Consider the following 18,898-nt stretch of genomic DNA (forward strand, 5'->3'; position numbering starts at 1 on the left):
ACCAGGCATTTGCAACTCAATGTCGATACAAACACTACTACTACAGATATTTTCAGTAAGTACTCTTTTCTGCGTTGACAATTTGTCCCCATATAAAAATAAGTTGCACTGCATGTGGTCATGTGGCAGCTTAATAGGTAAACGAATATGTTGTCGTGTTCTCCTTAAGATTTATGGGCACATTCTCTACATCACGTGACGTGACGTGACGTGTATCACCTGATCTCAATACACCGCACCATGCATCGTAGATTATGTTATGTATTGGTAAAAATTCTAGTACCCAAATAAGTTTAATGTATTGTTCATACAATAGAGTAATCCGATCCAATCTTTGATTTTTGTTGTGTTGTGTTGTGTTGTGTTGTGTTGTGTTGTGTTGTGTTGTGTTGTCTTGTGTTGTCTTGTGTTGTGTTAATATCAAGCATTGAGCGATTACATGCAAATTAATAATTGGACTTATTTACATTTCAGTTGTCCTGACAACCAGTACTGTTGTGGGAATTCATGCTGTTACTACGATACGTCGCCTTATAAGTGGTGGATATGGTAAGGGAGAAAACTGGTAGATAGCAGTCGCAGACTGTAAAAAGTTAGCACACACTAAACACATCTATCGATCAAAACGATTAAAGTCGTAGATGGAATTACAACAGATGCACAGCCAACGGGAAGATTTGTTAATTATATGTTGTTAGAGGGCTGGGATTTAGCTGTTCTGCTGTGTCCTCCTACTAATGGTGCAGGATATCTACCCTCCCCCCCCCCCACTGGGTTTGAACTTGCCCATCAGCAAACTGCCCAACCAATATTGTGAATGATTTACGCACTTCCCACCAGGAAAACGTTTGTGCTTTCCACTATATACCATTTTGACGTACACAATGTGCGTCCCTCCTCCTACAATTCCATGTTTTCCCTCCCACTGTATCAAAATCAGTTTGCTACCTCCCGCTACCGATCGAGAGAAAAACATTGCCCGCCCACTGAAAAAATGGTGTAAGAACAAGGACAGCTTTCTTGACTGCACCTGTTACTGTTAGAATTAACACGTAGGTGCCAAACATACATATTTTGCAGAGCTAAAGACAAAAGTTGGTCCAGAACAAAAGTATGGTCCTATATTACCATTCTGACTCCATTGATAGGATAACTGAGGTTGAAATCCTGGCCTTTATTTATTTAATAAATGCCAGGGTAACAATATGAGTGTAATGTATTAAAATGTTGTATTTTTGACCAGATATGCATAAAGAAAGATTAACAACACTTTAGGATAAATTGTAATATCAAATTACGCTATTAAATCATACATTATATCTTGCATTAGCTGTCCATTCAATTCGCAAAACGAAACAATTTGAAGCGGTTCATTTTGTAATCACATCTCTCAGCCTCACAATACAAAATCATTTTGCCGTTTGATGGAATGGCTCATTCGAACCTACAGATTTATTACAAGGATGTCAGTGGCATTAAGTCTCTGGCCATCAAAGATTAAGCGATTTGAGTAATTCTAAAATGATTTTTTTAAAAACATGAATGAAGTGAATATTTTTTATTATATCAATATATTAAGGATACGTCACATTATGATAATGCCAGGCCAAAAAACCTACAAAAAACAAAAATGACAATACAAAATTAAAATGAAATTTTAAGAAATTGAAAGGTAACAGGATTGAATACATAATGTACAGAGCGTCGTTGTTCTTATGTTCTAGGATCGTTATTGGTGCAGCAATGATGCTGATAGTGGTTGTTTCCTATGCTATATGTACTGTATGTAACCGAAGGAGATTGGCTAGGAATACACACACAAGATGCAATCATGTGGTAGCCACCATGCGACCACCACAACCAATGACTGTCCGTAACGTATCAGGACAAGTATATATGAACGAAGGTAAGTACATTGTAGTATTTCAGTCAGTTCTCATGACGAAACCCTCGTTGTATGATGGGTATATTTTTAAGGTTACGCTCATTAACATAGGAGAATCTTTTCAAAACATAACTTATACTATATTATACTCTATCACACTAAATAACAAATAAAACACATGAACTAAAAATGGGTGGGAAAAGAGTGAGAAACATAGACACACACACAGAGGCAGAAAGAAAGAGAGAAAGAGAGATAGACACAGAGAGAGAGAGAGAGAGAGACTATTGACATTTTTTTACCTTCTTCGCCACCAGCTTTCGCCAGAGAACCTCATCCGACTGCGATACCAGCAAGTCCCCCACCGTATTGTACTGTTCAGTCTTACCCTGACAAGCCTCCAGACTACACCAGTCTATACTGAGAGTATAATTTTGTAAACGAAGAACAATTCTGCTATGACGTACTGACAAGCTTTATATTGCATTAATCAACAATATACTGAAAATGGTTATAATCGCCACACATATAGCAGTGTTTACGTTTGTGTGCAGCATCTTGTTAATTTATTCTAATTTTGAAAGCAATCCAATTTCTGAAAGAAACACTGTTTATAACAAACATTCCAAACGCAAACTCGTCTATGAAAATGGTGTAAAATACGATTTTGTAGATATATGTATGGAAGCAGCATATTTTATTTTTCCCTCCTGTAAGGGAGTGTTGTGATATGCTTTATCTGTCTGTGTGTCCATGTGCTTGTGTTGGCGCGCGTGTATGTGTATGCGTATGCAAGTATGTATGTATGCATGCATGTATATGTATGTATGTATGTATGTATGTATGTATGTATGTATGTATGTATGTATGTATGTATGTATGTATGTGCGTGCGTACGTATGTAAGTATGTATGTATATACATATGTATGTATGTATGTATGTATGTATGTATGTATGTACGTACGTACGTGTACATACGTACTTGTCTGTCTGTGGACACAATATCTCAAATACTAAAGAATTGAATCTAATGAAACTTGCTGTACTTCTTCCACATGCTACTGGCAAGAACCGGTTACATTTTGGTAAACATTAAATGAACAGCAATTATTTATTTGCATAATTAATAAATTTCGGTAATTAGGCTATATATTAAGTATGCATTCTTCAATTTCAATATAATTTAGTACATAAATTAACCATAACAAAGTGCATATGTCCTATAAAGTTTGTTGATGTAGCTTACAGTTTTAATTAATAATTTGCATAATCAATGACTCAGTAATTAGACTATCTTAAGAATGCAAGGTTGAAATTTCATAATTCGGTACATATATCAACTCTAATAATGCACACCTGTCCTTTGAAGTTTGTTGGTATAGTTTTTATTTTTAAGGAGTAATTTAAATAATTAATGATATTCAGCAATTAAGCTATATGTTTAGAATGCATGCTTCAAATTCCATATTATTTAACACATACATCAACAATGACAAAGCACACATATCTGCACATATCTATCAATGTTAATAACTAATTAACATAATTAATGATTTTCGGTAATTAGGTACATATATCAAGCATGACAAATCTTGTGTGTGGGATGTACTTGTTTATGTAGTTTTTGATAGTGATGTGTAATTTCTATCAATAATCATTTCGAGAGTTAATGAGACAAAATCTTTTGAATGCAAACTTTAAATTTCAGATAATGCAGTACACGTATTAATAATGGTAAAGAAGTGCACGTGTCGTTTAAAACGATGTTGTAACTTATAATCTATGTAGATAATTTGCATAATCAATGATATTGTAATAATTAGGCAATATGTTAACTATGCAAGCTTCAAATTTCATGTACTTATTTTTCCAATTAAGTGATACATCATGTATAACACCTATAATTTAGAATTTTGCATTCCAACAATGTGTGTATGACCAAAACTCTATGGTTCTGCCCTTACGGGGGGCATTCAGTTTAAATCTGGTTTAGAATAGTGATATATGCCCCAATGTATGGGGAACCGGTTTAGTTAGATATATACTGCATGTGGGAAAATTAGTACTTTCTATATTAACATTATACAGTACTTTTTTATATTTACAAACTTTTATCACAGGGGCTCGAAAATGGTCAAGAAAATATGTTCTCGAATTTTGTTATGACTATGATTTGAACTTTTGTCATTATTAACTACTGTACATGCAATTTTTAAAATATAAAGTGAACTATTAACTATTAAAAGACGAAGATGTGAGAAATTTTACAATTCTCAATTATTCCTATGATTACAATGTTGATCACTTTCCCATGAGACAATCCCAATAAAAATATAGAATATAAGCGTTAGGACTATATGAATGAAGTGAATAGCCTATGGCTAGGCTGGCAACCTCATAAATAGATTATTTTATGTTTCTGAGAGCATCCTCAGGTGCCAAGATTTCTTGATGTTGTACACGATTTCTTGTTTTTTCTCTTGGTATCATTTGGAGATATGTCCCTCGCAATAATTAAAATCATTGTATAATTTGTAACATGTTGACATTGCTCTAATGTTTACCACCATGGTGCACTGCAAAAGCCTGAAAAAGGTGTCACTGTAGCATTTAGTCATATAATTCCGTAAATCATACAATCATTTCACGATTCTCTTCATTCTTTTCCCTTAAGTATAACCAGGAGCGACGTGAGTTTGACCGCAATTGGTCATGGACCGTTTTAGTTTCTCTTTCATAATTAAATAGGTGACTTCTTTAATTGTTTATTCTGCTTAGCCTTTAAAAGTTTCACAAATCCAACATCTCCTTGCCATAGATCTGTGCAATTTTTTGGCGCATCAGGTTTTAGCATATATCTCGTCTCTCGATGATCCCTATTGTATGTTTTGTTTGGATTTATACAACTTTTCATAATTTCTTTGTTTAACTCTTTCAGTTCTCTCAAATCCCTTGCAAAATGTGGACCATAGTCATTTATTTTCTTCCACAAGGTAGCATTGAAATGTTTGTATAATTTGAAATCTGATTTATTCCAGGTTATAATTTTGTTATAGGTATCTTCACTGATGTTTGAACGTCGGATAGGACTCCTTATGTTGTTAGAAATATACAAAATGTCATCCAATTTCCAGCAGAGTTGCATCTTTAACACCAGTAAAGACTCGTCAAAATACTCAGCAATTATTACAAAATCAAATTCTTTATCCAATGATTGAATTTTGGCATCAACTTTACTGTCATTGGTGGTATCCTGAGTACTCATACCCAGATCAAACAATTGCCCGTTGTGGATTTGCCATCTAAAGTTAATTTTGTTATCAATGTACTTCTGTGGATTTTCCATGAATGAATTGATAGAAGCGTCACCTTTCCTGTATATCTTTTTCATTCCTTTGTCCCATTCGAAATAACCGAAGGAAGATTCAAACTGGTGTACAGGATGTCGTAAAATGGTGAGGTATGTTGCATTTGGTATGACGACTGTCATTTCTGGGCGATTGTATCTCACATGATTGGTAAGAATATCATAATGTTTACTGCCATTTAATGGTGGTGGAGATTGTTTAAGCATTGAACGTTGGAAAAGGCCGGCACTTGACATAACATGATTATACCTTGGGAGAGCGAACGATAAGTTTCTCTTATAACCATATCGCTCAATGAGTGACACAGCTGTTGTACTTCCTGTCTTATGAGTTTTTACAAACACAATTCGTTGCACTGGAGTACATGGTTCTGCTCGGGTCATTGTTCTGAAAGAAAGAGTGAAATAGATGATTTCTGCTTGAATACTTTGTTAATTCTTCTGAGACAAAATAATAAAAAAATAGTGTGTTTCTGATAATCCGACCGACCCTAGTTTAAGCTGTCGACCAAACATTTTTATATGGTGTAAAATAGGGTAAAATTATGAGAATTTACTTATTTCCTGTAGAAGGCCACATATTCCTTTTAAAACCTTATATCGTGATAAATTGTTCTTTTCAAGATATCAAATATAAACGGGGTTGAGTTTTTATGGAGAATGGAATAGCGACAGCTTAGGAACATTATTTCCAAAGAGCATACTACATAAACATAAACATCAATGGTTAGAAATGTGTGCATTACCATACTATTTGCCTCCTGTGTCCCCCTGTGAATAAAGATTAGTTACCAATATTATGAAATTATTGCAACTTTAGTACACAATGCTTACTTTATGATAGGGCGTGACCTTGGTAATATTTTATTTGGATTGTATGTCGGCAGGTGTCTCTCCCACAATACTAATGTTAATGTCATGAAAAGGATAACGGCAATACAAGACAAGCCAAAGAGATACCGTTTTACTGCAAGTACCATGACTGTCTATGTCGACATGCACCTGAAAACAAGAGAAAGGACGTCATTTGTAGGCTTTTGTAGTTTTGAATAACTGAAATGTAACTCTTTGCATTTATACATGGTGAAATGGTCATATGGCTGAGGTTGGGTATTTATTTTGGATTTTTAGCCCCCAAAAGTGGGGACTATTATAATGACACTGTCCGTGCGTGCGTGCATGTGTCCGCAATACATACTCAATTCCCAGACTCACAAATCCGATTTCCTTCAAATTTGACACAAAGGTGACATATCATATGGGAGATATGCACGTCAATTTCGTTTTTGATAAATGCAAATGTGACCGAATGGCGGCCATATTTGGAGTTAAATATCAATATTTCATGAATAAGACCAGACAAAACATTTTTTTAGTTTCCCTGGCCTAACTAAAAAAATGTAATACCTAGACACTTCATTCCCCATCACAGACATATTGCAGTATTTATATATTGTCAATTTCTTTAAGATCATGTTTCCAAGTAATATATAAGTAAAAGAATTAAAATATTTGTAGTTAGAACTCATTATTTACTGCATAACTCAAAAATTGTAATGCTTAGAGACTCAAATCAAGTGTCTAACCCATATCAAATGCAAGCTATCGTTTGAGACATTGACCTTTAACTTTGACCTTCAGGGCAAATTTCAAAATCAACCAAATACTGCCAATCACAGACACATTGTAGTGTTTACATATTGCCAATTTCTCATGTTTACAAGTAATATTGAAGAAAAAAAGTATACACTATCATTTTGGTGCTCATGTAATTTGTACTGAATGGCAGTCCTATTTATAGTAATTAATCACTATATTACTGCAGAACTAAAAACCTTCAATATATAGACTCTATTCAAGTGTCTAACCCATATAAACACATGCAAGCTGTCTTGTAGGAGTAACCTCTTACCTTGACCTTGACCTACAGGGTAGATCACCACTTTGTGGCAATTATGTGTGGCTAATGTATTTTAGACCATGTCTATACATAATGCAGAAACAGACAGACATATACACAGATTATTTTTGGTGCTCATATCACATTTTACTCAATGGCAGCCATATCTGTAGTGAACAATCATAATTTACCACGTATTAAACTCAAAAACGTTAATACATAGAGGCTACATTCAAAAGTCTACCTCATATTGCCAGGCTTAAAGTTTCATTTGAGACATTGACAATTGGACGTGACTGATTTTGAGGTTTGATTATTATTAATTTGATATTTGGTGTGCATGTTCCTAAGGGGAGGCTATTCAGATGTGTTCATGCCAAGTTGATTTGTGCCATTTTTAATTTTTTGAGGAATTTTTTTTTTCAAAAATGATATTTTCATCTTCTCAAATACTAATCATTAGATTGCTGTGATATCTGATGTGTCGTGCACAGAGGGTAGCTTACTCAAATTTGTTAATTTCAAGTCAGCACATGTTCTTTTCTATTTTTGATGATTGTTTTGTAATTTTAAAAAAAAAATATGTTAATGAGCATTGTGGCCGACGTCATATTGGAAATAAGTCCATGAGACTGAAGTAAATTGCCACTTTTCAAAAGACACCACTGACGGCAGATAAGCAATGTAATCTGTTATAGCCTGAATTCTATGCATCGTGGACCCAAATGAGGTGTTTTTTCGAAACAGGGTTGCAGACTTCAAATCCAAAGTCTGCACCTCTTCTACAGAATGGTACATTCCAGTAGGTATTCCGTATCCTCTGACAAAGTTGCCTAGCCTGAAAGTGTATGCTGTCACTGTATGGGATAACTTTTGACATCCTCACTTGTCAATAAAAACGATAATAATCATTCTAAAATTACCTCATTTTGAAAGGGAAAGTACTTTGTGGTTCATTTATGGAGTTTTGATTTCGTACGATCAATATTGGTGGTTAAATCGCCACATCAAAATAGCTGATCATTGGTAATTTGGCAGTCATGTTTTCACTTCAGTAAAACTTGTAGATTCAACTGGTAAGATCTTTCGCTAATGAGCATTACTATATATGGAAAAAAGTAGTCATGAGATTGTAGTCCAGATTTCATTTTAATTTGTCATGAACTCGCAATATGAGGTCATTTCGCTGTTTTAAAAATCATTTTAACAGTGAAACATTGTGAATTTTCAAAAACGAACGACAAAAAGTAGTATTTTGTGATATCTGCTACCTAATAATGGTTTATTTTAGTTAATGAATGTAGCAGCTCAAATGACCTTTTCAGTTACGATTAGCAAAATATTTATTTTTGCCGAGATTAGTAAGTCTACAATTCTTCCGATTTACACGATGTATTTTACCATGTCACGTTGAGTTATGGGTAGAACACTCGACTAAATTTAGTCCTGCTTGCATATGAAATGAGTGCACCAGCTGCAAGCAGGACTAGACTAAATTAAAATATCAGACAATGGTATGTCTACTAGAAATTGAATGCTGTTGACAATTATGGATGGTGTTTTTGATTAAATTTGTTAGGAAATTAAAATTCGAATTTCCTATAAATTATTTCAGATCCCAAGTTCAATTCTTTCATCATGAAAATGTTCCAGGGTTAAAGCTATAAAACTTATTTTATAGGAATAGGAATTATAGGAATTATAATAGCCAACCTCAAAAATCCTTTTTTGTGCATTTCCCAGTCGTTATTTTTCTGAGACTTTGCGTAATTTTTGTCAAATGGCGGCTATAATATAAAAGTACAATATTTTATCAACTTTCTGTGTAAAATGTGTTTTATAGTGAGTCTGAGCTTGGATGTCCTCTAAATTCCTTTGCCTTAATGACGATAAAACAGAATTTGTTATTTTTTTCTGGAAATTATGACCCTGCTTACAATGACACACACTATTCATATTAGTGATGCATTGATTTCTGCCTAGTGTCAGGCAAAGAGTCTTGGAGTCATCCTTGATTCTTGTCTCACTATGAAGCCACATGTTAGTCAGATTTGTCGTTCTTCTGTGTTTCATATTCGCCGTAATGCTCTTGTTCATAAATATCTGTCTAGGTCTGCCATTCAACAACTAGTTCATTTGTTTGTTTCTACTCATTGATTCGTGCAATATATTATTACATGGTATACCTCAGTACTCTATAAATCAGATTCAACAAGTACAAAATGTTGCAGCCAGAATTATTGCCCATTCGAAGTGGCATGGTTATATCACTCCACTTCTAGGAATTACATTGGTTGCTTGTACGCGAACATATTATTTATAAGATTTTAGTCATCACTTTTAAATGTCTTCATGGTTCTGGTCCGCCATATCTTAGTGTGTTGGTCAGTCTCTATGTCCTAAGGCGTAGTCTACATTCTATTGATCATTTTAAACTTAGTACCGTTACAACTAGGACAAAAAAATGTTGACAGGGCTTTCAGTGTTGCTTCACCAGTTTTATGGAATGCTGTCCCTCTCCAAATCCGTCCATGTAGTAATTTTAATGTTTTTAAAAGCATGCTGAAAACTCATCTTTTTAAACTTGCCTTCCTTTAGATTCCGAATTTTGCTTTTATACAGTTTTTGATTGTTTTGTATTTAAGCGGCGCTGGTCAGGATTTTAGCTGCTATATAATTTTTATTACTAATATTATTATTACTAATATTATTATTATTACTATTATTATTATTATTATTATTATTATTATTATTATTATTATTATTAGAAGTGAAGGGGTTTAATATTATATAATAATGACAATAAAGCAAATATGAGGACGATGTTTATACGTCCCTGGTCGAACCTCATAGCATATGAATTCAGAGCCACATTTACATGTAAACACACCCTGTCTCGTGTTGTCGACCTACACCACACTACTTTTTTAAATGACACTGAAATGAACAAAATGGAACATTCTAATTTCCAATTATTGAATTGTAATCGAAAATGATCTGATATTTTCGTATTCGCGAACTTACTGAGATCAGATGAGAAAGTGCTTCACCATAAGACAATACATGGGGCAATGTAATAACATGTGGGTGAGTCCACTCTACATGGATGGGCTGTGACTAAGTCTCGGAAATGTCCGTTTTTATGTGTACATGTATGTACCTCAAAATCTATGGATTTCAAAGTCGCTACATCTCTTTGATTTGCTTCTTTTAAGAAACATACGGAAGTCTGATTTTCCATGGCCACGTCAGTATCGAACATGAGGTCCCACTTTGATCTAGATGTGTCATGTCTCCTTGCAGTACAGTCTATGATCATTCACAGTGTTATAGCGAAGTGGCTAGCTAGCCTCACAAAGTCGTCAGAAAGTTTTTCGGATTACAATCTCTGTTGAAAACTATGTGCTCACTTATTTAATTATTTCATTTTCTATTGATTGGGTTCATTACCATCTACATAGTGACACAAAGCAGTTCGTCATCTTTCAAAAAACTACACTGTAAGACATGCCTAGCCATAGTTCTCTTCAGCATGTTTATTTTACATGCTGAAGAGAACTATGGCTAGGCATGTCTTACAGTGCAAATTTGATTTTTGAAGTGGGAGCGTGACGTACTCACTGTACTGTACTGTGCTGCAGTTGTTGAGGTTGGGTTTATTTTGTTCTTTACCCACAATGCAACACTTGTCACCATGTTTGCACAGCAATATTTACATCCGTGTCTGGTGTACTTGCTTGTCAATGAGTGAATTCAGACTGATTGCCGCAAAAACTGCACGATCAAATGTTGTCTACACGAATATTGGGACGGTTGGAGGATTGGCTATCATGTCGAGCTGACTATGCGCATGTACGTGTAGCATGTAGCCTGTAGGCTGTACTAAGTTTTGAAATAAAATCCTTGGAATGAAGGTATGTGGCTTGTATATTTACATTTTGGCTTACTTTTATTAATCTTAATTTGATATGGTATACCTTTATTTATGTTTTATGCTATATTTTTTTTATAATAGTTGCTAACTTTTATAGCTTTGGCTGCAGTCGAGTCGGGTTCGACCTTGTAATGTATACGGCACAGATCTTCTGACATACATGTCAACTTTTCACAACCACTCGCTTTAAATCACTAGTTGCATATTTTATTTGGATGGATGTATTTGAATACCAAAATCATTCGTTTGTTGGTGGTATATGTCAGACGACTCAGAGATATATTTTTACTAAATCATGGCATTTGTAAGTGTACTTAATGTGTCCTTGGAAACGACTTTTTTAGACAATTTCTGTTACAACAGATATCACAAACTCATACATGCCAACAGCAAGGAAGTTTTCCTTAGTTTACGTTTTTTTAAAAAAAATGTTTTATGTTTAATTTTCAAAAAATCCACAAAATATGGTTATTTCGGTTAGCATGGCAACTGATGTTCATAAAATAACCACATTTTTTAAACTCGTCATAACAAACTACCAAATAAATGGTGGTCAATATGCACAAATAAAATATATTATTATATTTTTTATAACGTTATTTGTCAGATGTATATGTATTTAGCCAAAACAGCATTTTCAAGCCTACTGTACATTTGCATGGAAACAGGTCTCCTAATTCAGGCAAGTTATGTTAAAACAGATAGCATCAACTTTTACATGCCAAAAACAAGGATATTTTTATACTAAATTTTCTTTGTTTTCCATGTTTTATGTAAAATTTTGGAAAACTAATTAGTATATTATGGTTATTGTGGTTACCATAGCAACGGATGTTCATAAAATGACCATCTTTTTTGAACCCAGAATAAAAAATACCGCCAATGGCGTTGTAGCACAACTGTAAAGTTTTTTTAAAATGTTTATCCATATGCTAGTCCATGCTAACAATAGGTGTTCATTTGCTGAATGACTATCCCGTTGCCTATCCAACCATATTGCTATCTTTGCGATATACGCGATGATTTGGCTGTTGCTATGGGTGTGGTCATGTTGCTAGATATATTTGCATACATTTTTGAATGTTTGTGTTCACTTGTATATGAATTCCTGATATTATATTTTCAATCGATGTGATCATTTTGCTGTTGCTATGGGCGTGGTCTTGTTGCTAGGCACATTTGCATACATTTTACTTAATGTTTATTCATTTGTCTTTCAATTCCAGTTATCTTTGCAATGTACGTGAAATAATGTGTATAAAGTGTCACTACTTTTCGTTGTGTTTTGGTGTTTTCAAGGTGGGGACGTGGTACATATGTGATTGGGAATGATGAGTGCTGAGTGAGGACCGTCAAGTTTACATCTTTTGTGAAACATTAAAAGGCATTTGAATAACTGTGTTCAATAGCTGACTTTTATTAGGACTTCAAAAATCACAATTGTGGGTCCGAATTACTTCCATGGTCATGAAATTGAGTTGAAGTTGTGATCTTGCTGACCGATCGTATTGACGTACAACAGTCAACACCACAACATCTTTGACACGTAGTTTATCAGTTCCACACAACTCACAAACGGGAGGGTACAAACTCTTCACAGTTGGAGGTTTTCCGAACTTATGAATATTAATAAGATAATATGGTAGTTACGAACTTGGCTCGACGAAGGTTTTACTATGGTACATTTCTGCCTATGTTCATAGCTCTAGAGACATATGTTGGACTTAAACATCTCAAATGATGGATAGGTCTATTCATTTGCCGATTTCCCGCTTGTTAGATTCAAGCGTTCATCAGATATGAGCAATCACAATATCACTTGCCATATGCTGAAGTTCCTCTGTTGTTGTTTTTTGCTTGATCATCAAACAATAATTGTCTCATTTGACAGTGTTATTCTCGACGTATTTTTGTTTTCAAATATATATTATCTGTAAGGTTGCAGTACGGAAAGTAAGCTTTCCATTGATGTATAATCCATGAAGATTGGACAATGGGGGAAAATGGGGAATACCTTTTAGTGTCACCATATGTATACACGGACGACCGCGCATGGACGCTTTGATACCTAGTATTTTTCATTCAGCTTTATTCCGCGTTACCGTTTCAACGTCAAACATAGTTTTTAACATTGTAAGAAATAAATGCATAAAATTACATGGTATTTCCAATGAAATGAAGTTTTTTATGAAAGTATGAAACTCATACAGACTTATCCAACTAATGATGAGTATCATATCATGACAGTGTCCATCAAATACGTCCGGACTGCCCACGTTGTACGGACTAGTCGACTATGGACAACTTATTAGCGGCAGTGATTGAACATGAGGGCAGGCGCGAGTATCATCATTACCATTTTTTCAGCTTTTGTTTAGTTCCTATAAAATATCGTAATTCTGGTAGTTTTGCTGTGTATTTAATTTAGTACCAAGGCGAGAATCAAGAATAGATAATACTACTCAGTTCTGGACCACTAAAAATTAAAAGGAATACATGCTAGTCCCCCAAAACACCTCTAACATACAACGTTTTGAAATTAGATGTTCCATCGTTTGCTAGCCGGATTACGTGGTTTGGGATGTTCACTGCAAAGATAAGAGTATGTTTGGTGACTGCATCACACCGGTTCCGTTTGCTGTCAGTTGAACGAGCGAGCCCGCAGGCTATGCAAATTGGTGAGTGCAGTGATCGTTAGCACTAACTGTCAGCATTTCGTCATCGTATACTTAAAATTTTGTCCTTTTCACTCGTTATGAAGACAGTTTGTTGTTTATTTTAAAATTCTTGGCAAGACTACAAAGATCTACAAAGCACGGTAGTCGATTTGCTTTCTTTAAGTTACATTTTGTCTCGAATAAAGCCACCTCTGTGTTAACCTCTATACATTTGTCTTGTGTGAGAAAATGACGTGAATGTAATTTAACCGGACTTTCTTCAAGTTACATTTTGTCTCGAATAAAACCACATCTGTGTTGACTTCTATAAACATGTCTTGTGTGACAAAAAGGCGTGAATGTAATTTAACATAAAAACCTTCCCTACCGCCTGATGATAGCTATAAAGACCGATGTGGCCACATGAAAATTGAGACCTCCAGGGCCTATTTTACGTCTAAGCTTTAATATATTTAGAAAATACTCGATACTCCTTTACATTTTAGGATTTTCATATTACAGATCGATGTGGTGAATATTTTCCCTTTCACATGCCTTTCATGTCGGTCACTCAAAATATCAAACTGATGTATACAAATCTCGCCATTCTAGCGCGAATTTATTATATTATATCTACCTCTCGCTAGTTTAGTAGCATAGATGACATTGGCCCTGTTTGTAAAAGATTTGTCTTCAATAATAATACTGTAGTGAGGTCGTAAACGGTAATATTTCGCAATACATACATTATATTAACCAAAATACCTCATCATACGTTACGTTACCTAAATTTATGTAGCCTGAGCACATTTTGTTATGTCGCCAGACAACAGCAAAACCACGTCGGGTTAAAGTATGCGAAACTGAGAGACTCGCACAATTTGTGGAAATAGATAACTTGATAATGCAAAGGCCGAAGTCGAGTGTTTGTATTTTGGAACGAAGACGTATGTAAACATTCACCGTTTTAGTCAGCCAGACTAAGTGAATAAAGCTGAGGCGCGCGGTTAGCTGAACTCACGACACTGTACTCAAAAATACGACCTACTTACGTGCCTTACCTTAATTCTTGTGTCACTATTACACTATTGAAAATATCTCCTTTGTGATTTAAATTGGGTGTCAACGGAGTAGTTGAGTAAGTTGTGAGAAGCTCGCCTGTTTGCCAATAATTCAAAAATTGATTCTTGTAGCACAAATGAAGAAATATCAGTTGCTTTTATAACTTATCTAAAATGATGAATTCCTGTGAAAGTTATAGCGATTTGAAAATACCCCAAAATATGGCTGGTGAGCACTCAGCTAGCCACCATTGTAAACGTTCCACACGATCAAAGTGTACGTACACAATGGAGGCTCACAGTGTAAGGAGCCATCACAGTTGTTTTTTACCAGTCATGCTCTGCACCCCTTCCAGCCTTCTCTGATTATCACAGACACTTTGAATTGTTGTATTTATTTGTTGCTACCAATTTCTTTAAATCCTGTCTCCATTCCGTAACATTTGAGGGGGAAGTATGTCTTCTATGAAGACTTGTCATCTTTGCAATATAAACCATCATTTGGCTGTTGCTAGGCATACTTACATGCCTTTTTATTTAAATTCTTTATTCACTAACCTACACATACCTGTTGTTATCTTTGTAATATGCATCATCACTTCACTATTGCTAAGAGCGTGGCCATGGTTCCTTGGGCCAGTTTTGTCAAAATGTTTTCAACAATAACTACAAATTAATACCTCCAGAAACACCCACACCAAATTTCAGCCCAATTCATCATGTAGCTTTCAAGATATCAGTTTGAGAGACATAATTTGTATATTGCTGATGGGATGATCATGTTGTGAATACGTCTTCATGTACACATCATCATAGCCATCCCTATTAAATTTCATCCCATTCTTCTCAGAAGTTTTGAAATTATAGATATTTGACCAAAAGACACATTTTTAGACCTAATTTGCATATACCAATGATAGAATCGTCATGCCATGAACAATTCTTAATCTAAACACCCCAGGAACGCTCCAAGCAAATTTAAGCCCAATCTACTCTGCAGTTTTGGAAGTATAGCTTTTTGACCAAAAAGACACATTGTTAGCCCTAATTTGCATATCACTGATAGGATATCATGTCATGAATACTAAACACCCCAAAGAACGTTCCCACCAAATTTAAGCCCAATCTACTCTGCAGGTTTGGAAGTATAGCTTTTTGACCAAAAAGACACATTGTTAGCCCTAATTTGCATATCTCTGATGGGATCATCATGTCACAAACTGTGTGTAGTCTGAGCTAATTTCCAAAGGTTCAAGTGGTGATCCCGGTACATAAAGAGGTTGAGTCGGACATAAGATGAGAGAGTGGTTCGAGTGTAGTTACTTGGTCTGTCAGCTGTGTGCGAAGAAAAAAAGTAACAATACGTCGTCTTTCTCTGTTTAAACAATAGGCAAGGTTTACCGTAGTTACAGCTTATGTCGAGGAAAACGTCAGCATGTATTCAGATATTCCGAACAGTAGCGCCCGGATTGGCATTAACAACAAACCTATATGCTGTCTAGGGACAAAACTTTCCATTTCCTCATGATTGATGGCATATCCCCCACCACCACCACCACCACGTTTTCCTTGAGAAATACGTTCATGTTTGGCACAAAATGGCTGACCATGCCCAACGTTGTTGTGTTATTAGTCGGTACAAATCCAATGTCTCAACCCGCTAGCATTTTTCGATAACAGGTATTCAGTTTACTCACCAGTCTTCAATCCAGAAATAGTGAAATAAAAGGAGTTATGTTAACATAAGTTTCGAGATCAGCAGATACACATATATTCCTGCATCACGTCATTGGAATACACATCATTGGAATCTCTTATCCGTGATGTCTATTGCGCCCGCAGGCTCAACAAGTGGTTCCGGTTACCCGGCACCACCTAGTTTTTCACGCCAACCCTGAACTGTCTTTTACGTTTTCGAGAAAAAAATAATGAAATCGCGAAAATTGTGAAGGCTCGCAATAGTGGATGCGGAAACTTGCATCATTTTAAAAAGACAATATAAACTATTCTTCCAATCTGTAATGGATGTACATCTGATGAGAAGAATAACACAGAGATCATGTGGAAAACAACGGAAAGCATAACTACCTAAACTAGATACATGAAAAAATATATATATATTAAAAAATAAAATAAAAAATCTACCTCCCCACCTATTCTAAAATCGAGTCTAATCGGAACTATACAAATTTTTTTTTTAAAGCCTCATTATATTTTAGGCCAAAATAAGAATTGTTTCTGGTCAGCGCGCGCATAACTTAAATACCTAAACGTCGGTCTTTTCATTTCGTTTTTGTCCAGCCCATACTGTCTGCAGAGGTGCTAGCACAGCCAACCTATTGTTAGTTGCGTGAGCCCACACTCGTTATGCAGCTTCTTACAGTAATGAATACAAGTAAAGTGTACTAAAGGTTGAACTCTAACTGAACGTGTTGACCTTTGAACTTACACAGTCATATATAAAATAAGACAATTTTACTAAATTAAATGCATGAATAGAACCCGTCTGCTATATATTGCTTTTCATATCCATCTCTAACTTGAAATGATTAAAAATAACATTAACCCGGCCTTGTCTTGTGTAATTTCTCTATGGTGTTCATGTCAATGGCATTGTGGGCGGGGTGGGGTGGACACCACTCACATATTAAGTAACTAGCTTTTGCAAAATATCACGTGACAGATTTCTTAGTCACTGATGGTGACTAGAATAACGTGTTATATAATTGCACTAGGCTGTGCTCTCACAAACTTAATAGGTTCTGATTGCACTCATGGCTTCATACACAAACTTACACCACCAAGCTATATACATTGCTTGGTCACACTGCCACCAGGCTTTAATATCGCACATAGCTTGGTCACACTGCAACCAGGATTTAATACCACACATAGCTTGGTCACACTGCCACCTGGCTTTAATACCACACATAGCTTGGTCACACTGCCACCAAGCTTTAATATCGCACATAGCTTGGTCACACTGTCACCAGGCTTTAATATCGCACATAGCTTGGTTACGCTGTCACCAGGCTTTAATACCGCACATAGCTTGGTCACACTGTCACCAGGCTTTAATATCGCACATAGCTTGGTCACACTGTCACCAGGCTTTAATATCGCACATAGCTTGGTTACGCTGTCACCAGGCTTTAATATCGCACATAGCTTGGTCACACTGTCACCAGGCTTTAATATCGCACATAGCTTGGTCACACTGTCACCAGGCTTTAATACCGCACATAGCTTGGTTACGCTGTCACCAGGCTTTAATACCGCACATAGTTTGGTCACACTGTCACCAAGCTTTAATATCGCACATAGCTTGGTCACACTGTCACCAGGCTTTAATATCGCACATAGCTTGGTCACACTGCCACCAAGCTTTAATACCACACATAGATTGGTCACACTGCCACCTGGCTTTAATACCACACATAGCTTGGTCACACTGCCACCAAGCTTTAATATCGCACATAGCTTGGTCACACTGTCACCAAGCTTTAATACCACGCATAGCTTGGTCACACTGTCACCAGGCTTTAATATCACACACAGCTTGGTCACACTGTCACCAAGCTTTAATACCACACATAGCTTGGTCACACTGTCACCAAGCATTAATACTACACATAGCTTGGTCACACTGTCACCAGGCTTTAATACCACACATAGATTGGTCACACTGCCACTTGGCTTTAATACCACACATAGATTGATCACACTGCCACCAGGCTTTAATACCACACATAGCTTGGTCACACTGTCACCAGGCTTTAATATCGCACATAGCTTGGTCACACTGCCACCAGGCTTTAATACCACACATAGCTTGGTCACACTGTCACCAGGCTTTAATATCGCACATAGCTTGGTCACACTGCCACCAGGCTTTAATATCGCACATAGCTTGGTCACACTGTCACCAGGCTTTAATACCACACATAGCTTGGTCACACTGCCACCAGGCTTTAATACTACACATAGCTTGGTCATAATGCCACCTGGCTTTAATATCGCACATAGCTTGGTCACACTGTCACCAGGCTTTAAAATCGCACATAACTTGGTCACACTGCCACCTGGCTTTAAT

At 35.9% G+C, this 18,898-nt stretch overlaps 1 protein-coding gene across 1 annotated transcript; it reads right to left on the bottom strand.

Moving 5' to 3' along the window:
* Positions 1 to 3,712: 3,712 nt before the first annotated feature.
* LOC144440908 (galactosylceramide sulfotransferase-like) lies at positions 3,713 to 16,640 on the bottom strand. Its single transcript, XM_078130363.1, has 3 exons — positions 16,503 to 16,640; positions 6,088 to 6,255; positions 3,713 to 5,641 (listed from the first exon to the last, which is right to left on the bottom strand). Exons 2-3 carry the CDS (start codon positions 6,231 to 6,233, stop codon positions 4,627 to 4,629), a joined length of 1,161 nt encoding a protein of 386 aa, XP_077986489.1. The 5' UTR covers positions 6,234 to 6,255; positions 16,503 to 16,640; the 3' UTR covers positions 3,713 to 4,626.
* Between the last annotated feature and the right edge of the window lie 2,258 nt (positions 16,641 to 18,898).

The sequence above is a fragment of the Glandiceps talaboti genome, chromosome 1 (assembly GCF_964340395.1).
Source record: "Glandiceps talaboti chromosome 1, keGlaTala1.1, whole genome shotgun sequence".
Classification (NCBI taxonomy): Eukaryota; Metazoa; Hemichordata; class Enteropneusta; family Spengelidae; genus Glandiceps; species Glandiceps talaboti.